The 7,440-nt window shown below is 47.4% G+C and overlaps 1 protein-coding gene across 1 annotated transcript in view; it reads right to left on the reverse strand.

Annotated features, from left to right (window-relative positions):
- Positions 1-1,922: 1,922 nt before the first annotated feature.
- Positions 1,923-7,440, reverse strand: part of LOC310872626 (glutamate receptor 4) — a gene marked incomplete at both ends in the record, with an annotated part of 210,722 nt that continues 205,204 nt past the window's right edge. The window contains 2 exons of the mRNA XM_083784656.1: positions 1,923-2,084; positions 6,982-7,119. Coding sequence (XP_083640782.1) covers positions 1,923-2,084; positions 6,982-7,119 — 300 coding nt within the window. The remainder of the gene's footprint in view (positions 2,085-6,981; positions 7,120-7,440) is intronic.

The raw sequence follows: 7,440 nt of genomic DNA on the forward strand, positions 1-7,440 counted from the left end.
AAAGCATATTGTATCTTAGTGGGTCTTTCTGTAGTGACGTTTTGCAGTCTCTCTAGTCATTGGTCGCGGTGGGTCAGTCTCTCTAGTCACGGTGGGTCAGTATCTCTAGTCATTGGTCGCGGTGGGTCAGTATCTCTAGTCATTGGTCGCGGTGGGTCAGTCTCTCTAGTCATTGGTCGCGGTGGGTCAGTCTCTCTAGTCACGGTGGGTCAGTATCTCTAGTCATTGGTCGCGGTGGGTCAGTATCTCTAGTCATTGGTCACGGTGGGTCAGTCTCTCTAGTCATTGGTCGCGGTGGGTCAGTCTCTCTAGTCATTGGTCGCGGTGGGTCAGTCTCTCTAGTCATTGGTCGCGGTGGGTCAGTCTCTCTAGTCATTGGTCGCGGTGGGTCAGTCTCTCTAGTCATTGGTCGCGGTGGGTCAGTCTCTCTAGTCATTGGTCGCGGTGGGTCAGTCTCTCTAGTCATTGGTCGTGGTGGGTCAGTCTCTCTAGTCATTGGTCGCGGTGGGTCAGTCTCTCTAGTCATTGGTCGTGGTGGGTCAGTCTCTCTAGTCATTGGTCGTGGTGGGTCAGTCTCTCTAGTCATTGGTCGCGGTGGGTCAGTCTCTCTAGTCATTGGTCGCGGTGGGTCAGTCTCTCTAGTCATTGGTCGCGGTGGGTCAGTCTCTCTAGTCATTGGTCGCGGTGGGTCAGTCTCTCTAGTCATTGGTCGTGGTGTCTCTCTAGTCATTGGTCGCGGTGGGTCAGTCTCTCTAGTCATTGGTCGCGGTGGGTCAGTCTCTCTAGTCATTGGTCGTGGTGGGTCAGTCTCTCTAGTCATTGGTCGTGGTGGGTCAGTCTCTCTAGTCATTGGTCGTGGTGTCTCTCTAGTCATTGGTCGCGGTGGGTCAGTCTCTCTAGTCATTGGTCGCGGTGGGTCAGTCTCTCTAGTCATTGGTCGTGGTGGGTCAGTCTCTCTAGTCATTGGTCGTGGTGGGTCAGTCTCTCTAGTCATTGGTCGTGGTGTCTCTCTAGTCATTGGTCGCGGTGGGTCAGTCTCTCTAGTCATTGGTCGCGGTGGGTCAGTCTCTCTAGTCATTGGTCGTGGTGGGTCAGTCTCTCTAGTCATTGGTCGTGGTGTCTCTCTAGTCATTGGTCGCGGTGGGTCAGTCTCTCTAGTCATTGGTCGCGGTGGGTCAGTCTCTCTAGTCATTGGTTGCGGTGGGTCAGTCTCTCTAGTCATTGGTCGCGGTGGGTCAGTCTCTCTAGTCATTGGTCGTGGTGGGTCAGTCTCTCTAGTCATTGGTCGCGGTGGGTCAGTCTCTCTAGTCATTGGTCGCGGTGGGTCAGTCTCTCTAGTCATTGGTCGTGGTGTCTCTCTAGTCATTGGTCGCGGTGGGTCAGTCTCTCTAGTCATTGGTCGCGGTGGGTCAGTCTCTCTAGTCATTGGTCGCGGTGGGTCAGTCTCTCTAGTCATTGGTCGTGGTGGGTCAGTCTCTCTAGTCATTGGTCGCGGTGGGTCAGTCTCTCTAGTCATTGGTCGCGGTGGGTCAGTCTCTCTAGTCATTGGTCGCGGTGGGGGAGCGGGATTAGCGGGATTAGCGTCCCAATCGGCCGTGGGGCTTATAGCGTCCCATTGGCCGTGGGGTCTTAGCGTCCCATTGGCCGTGGGAGGCTTAGTATCCCATCGGCCGTTATAGGTCTAGTCTCGACCACGTTGACCAGAACTAAGGAAGTCAAAGAATCGTTGATCAGTTTCTGCAAAGCTGATGAGAAAAACGAAGACTTTTTTTCCGCGGTGACGCGAGGTTAGGTGTGTGGCGGTGAGGGGGGTAACGGGGGGTGAGGAGGGGTCCGGGGGGTACGGGGGGGTGAGGAGGAGGAGGAGGGGGAGGGAGACGGGGGTCTGGGCGATAAGGCACACTGTGGACGCTCCGGCTGGCTCAGGGGAGCTCGGAGGAGACCAGGGCCAGGCCGGAGCTCTGGCGGACGGGCCCGGCGTGCACCGCCTTGGGGCAGTCGGGGGTCAGCACGCGGCCGTTCTCGCCCACGCTGCCCGTGATGGAGAGACGCGCCTTGGCCCTCATGGCCTCCGTGAAGGTCAGCTGTGGAGAGAGAGAGAGAGAGAGAGAGAGAGAGATCATTATCCCATTCTGACCTGAGATCAGATTCATACGAGGTTTCCGCCGGACACACACTGGTCTGATGAACCCATTCTGACCTGAGATCAGATTAAAAAAATGTCAGTCGCTCATCGATTTTTCAAAAATAGCAGACCTACAAGCTCGTATCGCGCCACTCGGTGGCGCGATACGAGCTTGTAGATCTGCTGTTTTTAAATAGCTAAAGCATAACATGATGCCGACACCAAAATGGGTGCCCGGTCAGAATGGGTTATAATATATGTGTGTGTTTCTAAAACGGGTAGTCCCAATACTTGATTCTGATTGGCTGGTTACCGGCACGTGACCGGTGTAAATGTCACCGATAACCCACGCCTTCAATCACTTTATATCATTCGCAGCTGATTCCGCAATCTCTGCAGCTGTACTGGGGAAGGGGAGCGCTTGATTGCTTTGCAAACCCATACCGTGCGGTGTCGTCTAAGCACCGCCCGGCTCATATGACTGTGAATGTGTGGCTCCAGGCAGCCCCGTAAAGACATCAAGCGCTATTCTCCCGTCACATAGCCTACTTGCTGAGCAAAATGAGGAAGTGATGTGGCTCCCTCTGGTGGCGCAAAGCGTAGCTACTTTTGTGAATTGAATAGTTTTATTAGGTTACTTAAAGGGACACTTCACCCTTTTTGCAAAAAAATATATGTTAATGACGTTTAGAAGCTTTAGATCACTTTCCTGGGGGTCTTTATGTGTGTATTATGTGGTTTTAGTTATTTTAGATTGTAGCAGTGAGCCTGTTGTCTCTGATGTCATGGACACTGGTCTCACTACCTTCCTGGACTACAATTCCCATAATTCTTTGGTGCACTGCTCCTCCTTGTGGATAGGGGGAGAGCTGTCTTACTGAGACAACATGTAGTCCAGGAAGGAAGTGAGCCCAGTGTCCATGACATCAGAGACAACAGGCTCACTGCTATAATCTAAAATATCTAAAACCACATATTACACACATAAAGATCTCCAGGAAAGTGTTCTAAAGCTTCTAAACGTCATTAACATATATTTTTTTGCAAAAAGGGTGAAGTGTCCCTTTAAAATTGCTATATGTTTGTAACCGTTTTTGCGCGTCGGGTCTGCCTACGCCTCCCAGCCATTGTAAAATACCCGGCAACCTGAGACCTGTTGTGGCTTATTGCTTTAATATATATGGGGTTGTCAAACGATAACACTATTTATTCTGATTGATCACAGCTTAAACATGAATTAGTCATGATTAATCAATAATCACCATTCCAGCTATGTACAAAACATGCCATGTTCTCACCGTTGTGATGTCACTGATTCACATGTCACCCAAAAATCATGTCATCTGAAAATATGTAGTTCCGTCCTGAATGTGTAACTTGTATCAGAACTCACCTGCATCCTCTGAAGTATGTAGTTAAAACAGACTGCTGGGTGTGACCCATATGTAGTAAAACAGACTGCTGGGTGTGACCCATATGTAGTTAATGCTGGGTGTGACCCATATGTAGTTAAAACACAGACTGCTGGGTGTGACCCATATGTAGTTAAAACAGACTGCTGGGTGTGACCATATGTAGTTAAAACAGAGACTGCTGGGTGTGACCCATATGTAGTTAAAACAGACTGCTGGGTGTGACCCATATGTAGTTAAAACAGAGACTGCTGGGTGTGACCCATATGTAGTTAAAACAGACTGCTGGGTGTGACCCATATGTAGTTAAAACAGACTGCTGGGTGTGACCCATATGTAGTTAAAACAGAGACTGCTGGGTGTGACCCATATGTAGTAAAAACAGACTGCTGGGTGTGACCCATATGTAGTAAAACAGACTGCTGGGTGTGACCCATATGTAGTAAAACAGACTGCTGGGTGTGACCCATATGTAGTTAAAACAGACTGCTGGGTGTGACCCATATGTAGTTAAAACAGACTGCTGGGTGTGACCCATATGTAGTAAAACAGACTGCTGGGTGTGACCCATATGTAGTAAAACAGACTGCTGGGTGTGACCCATATGTAGTTAAAACAGAGACTGCTGGGTGTGACCCATATGTAGTAAAAACAGACTGCTGGTTGTGACCCATATGTAGTAAAACAGACTGCTGGGTGTGACCCATATGTAGTTAAAACAGACTGCTGGGTGTGACCCATATGTAGTTAAAACAGAGACTGCTGGGTGTGACCCATATGTAGTTAAAACAGACTGCTGGGTGTGACCCATATGTAGTTAAAACAGACTGCTGGGTGTGACCCATATGTAATAAAAACAGACTGCTGGGTGTGACCCATATGTAGTTAAAACAGAAACTGCTGGGTGTGACCCATATGTAGTTAAAACAGACTGCTGGGTGTGACCCATATGTAGTTAAAACAGAAACTGCTGGGTGTGACCCATATGTAGTTAAAACAGACTGCTGGGTGTGACCCATATGTAGTTAAAACAGACTGCTGGGTGTGACCCATATGTAGTTAAAACAGACTGCTGGGTGTGACCCATATGTAGTTAAAACAGACTGCTGGGTGTGACCCATATGTAGTTAAAACAGACTGCTGGGTGTGACCCATATGTAGTAAAACAGACTGCTGGGTGTGACCCATATGTAGTTAAAACAGACTGCTGGGTGTGACCCATATGTAGTTAAAACAGACTGCTGGGTGTGACCCATATGTAGTTAAAACAGACTGCTGGGTGTGACCCATATGTAGTTAAAACAGAGACTGCTGGGTGTGACCCATATGTAGTTAAAACAGACTGCTGGGTGTGACCCATATGTAGTTAAAACAGACTGCTGGGTGTGACCCATACGTAGACAGTGGATTGTAGAAAACACACAATGCTTCTTTCACAAGTGTACAACACTATGGGCTCCATTTCCGTCACCGCTAAACCCCTTATCCCTAAACTTCTTTGTCTTTTTTTACTACTTTGAAAAACATTTTTGAATAGTTCAACTAGCCAGTCTACATACACAAGTTCTGAGCTAGACTGACCATTTTAAGTATTCAAAAATGTTTAGCAAAATAGTAAAAATAGGCTAAAATGGAGCCCTGTGTCTGTGTGACCCATGATGTGGCCTGTGTTTTTATGTATTTATTTATTGTTTCATGTCTAATTTTATTATTTGTCCTGTTGTGCCTTTGTCTTGGGGGGGGGGGGGGGGGTACATTGTTGCTTCTACGTTTGTTTGTCTGTGATGTTTAATAATGTAGTTACTGCACTCTGGCTGTGGAGGGCAGTGTTGCTACCAGCTTTATTTTTCCTTTTTTCCCTCCTTATAACTTGTTTCTTTCTTTTTTTTTGTGGGCTGTTATTTTCTTCTATTGGCTGTTGGTAGTCATGGCTGCCAGTTCCTATTGGCTGTTGGTAGTCATGGCTGCCAGTTCCCACCTGATGTTGTGTGGGAGTTCAGACTGCTCCAGACCGTACTGAATAACTCCCAGCTTGCATAAAGTCTTCAGACTAGGACTCAAGTCTAAGACATACAGGTCATCATTGACTGTGTTGTATGATCTTTGTCCTCCAAAGAGGATGATACGATCTCCCACCATGCAACAGAATACCATGTGACTACATGTTGAGTATAAACATGGAGCATTCTTTTTGGACTCAACCTTCTTCCAGGTGAAGGTCTTATTCTCTGGACTGAATTTCCACATATCATTGAAGTCCTGGTTATTGTTCCTGCCACCAAATATGTACAGCTCTCCATTGTAGGAAAAGGATGAATGACTCCGGCGTCCATCTGGAAGAGGCTGTGCAGAAAGTGTGTTCATCCATTGGTTGGTCTCTGTGTCAAACACTGTGATGGTGTTGTAGTACTGACCCCCCCAGCCCCCAAATACAAACATATTTGTCCCGATGATGGTAGCAGAGTGACAACGTGAAGCAGGAGGTGGAGTTCCTCTGGTGTTACTTATATAGGTTAGCGGGCCTACGTGTGACGTAGACATGATGTCACATGTAGGCCAAGTTGGTGTGTCGTAGATGACTGACGTCAGTCCATGACTCACTATGCCAAAAGTTATTTTTTCTGTAATCAACACTCTAGTTAATCCAGCTGCACCTCCTATTCCTATATTCACTCCGATAACGACTGTGAGCTTTTTCTATCATTTTTTCTCGACAAAGTAAATAATATTCGGTCCAATATAACCTCTTCCTCCATAGCTGTTCTGCCTACACTAGTCTCTGCCCCTGTCCCCACACTGTCTCATCGAAGTACAATCTCCATAGAAGAACTCATACCGATTGTTACACATATGAATCCATCATTTATCCCCGCTGACATTATCCCCACTTCACTCTTAAAAACAGTTTTCAACAGTTTAAGCCCTTTCATTCTGTCCATCATCAACAGTTCTATTTCCTCTGGCTGCGTTCCTGATTATTTCAAACATGCAACTATTCAACCGCCTAGGCCCATCAGTCCACAGCAACTATCGACCAATCTCGAAACTCCCGTTCATCTCCAAGGTGTTAGAAAAGGTTGTCTGTAACCAATTATTGCACTCTCTCAACCAAAATAACTTATTTGACAAGTTTCAGTCTGGCTTCCACCAAAAACATAGTACTGAAACTGCACTCCTTAAGAGTCTCCAGCGATATCATCATGAAAGCTGATGTCGGAGAATGTTCAGTGCTGCTACTGCTGGACCTTAGTGCAGCATTCGACACGATCGATCATGCCAGCTCTGACACCTATTGCTCTAGTATGTGAAGAGTCTGCCTGTGCTATTAATCCCTGTGCTATTAAAAACTGTGATGCTAGCGCTCACTGCACTGCGACCTCTGACCTGTATCAGAACTCACCTTCATCCTCTTGGCCTCGTTGCGTGACTTGTATCAGAACTCACCTTCATCCTCTTGGCCTCGTTGCGTGACTTGTAGCAGAACTCGATGAGCGCCACCAGCATGGCGAGGCCCAGCCCGCCCACCAGGATGTAGAAGACCCCCGCCACGTTGCTCAGACTGAGGGCCTGGGACGACTTGTCCTGGGGGGGGGGGACACACACAGAGTCAGAGACGGAGGCCAGACCCCACAGGGCAGAGCAGTGAGCGTGGATTCATTCATGGACCCACTGGGAAAATAAATCGTCCATTCATATTCTTTTCCCCCCCACAGAGATTTACATAAATATTTATATCACTTATTTTAACCCATTCTGACCTGAGATCAGATTCTATAAATGTCTTCTACGTCCTGATGGTTTTCTGAAAAAGCTATCTTTCTATGTCAGTCGTTCTTCGATTCTTCAAAAATAGCAGACCTACAAGCTTTTTCAATAGCTAAAGCATGACATGATGCCAACACC

This window comes from Protomyctophum parallelum, assembly GCF_964188405.1.
Source record: "Protomyctophum parallelum genome assembly, chromosome: 1".
NCBI classification, from domain to species: Eukaryota; Metazoa; Chordata; class Actinopteri; order Myctophiformes; family Myctophidae; genus Protomyctophum; species Protomyctophum parallelum.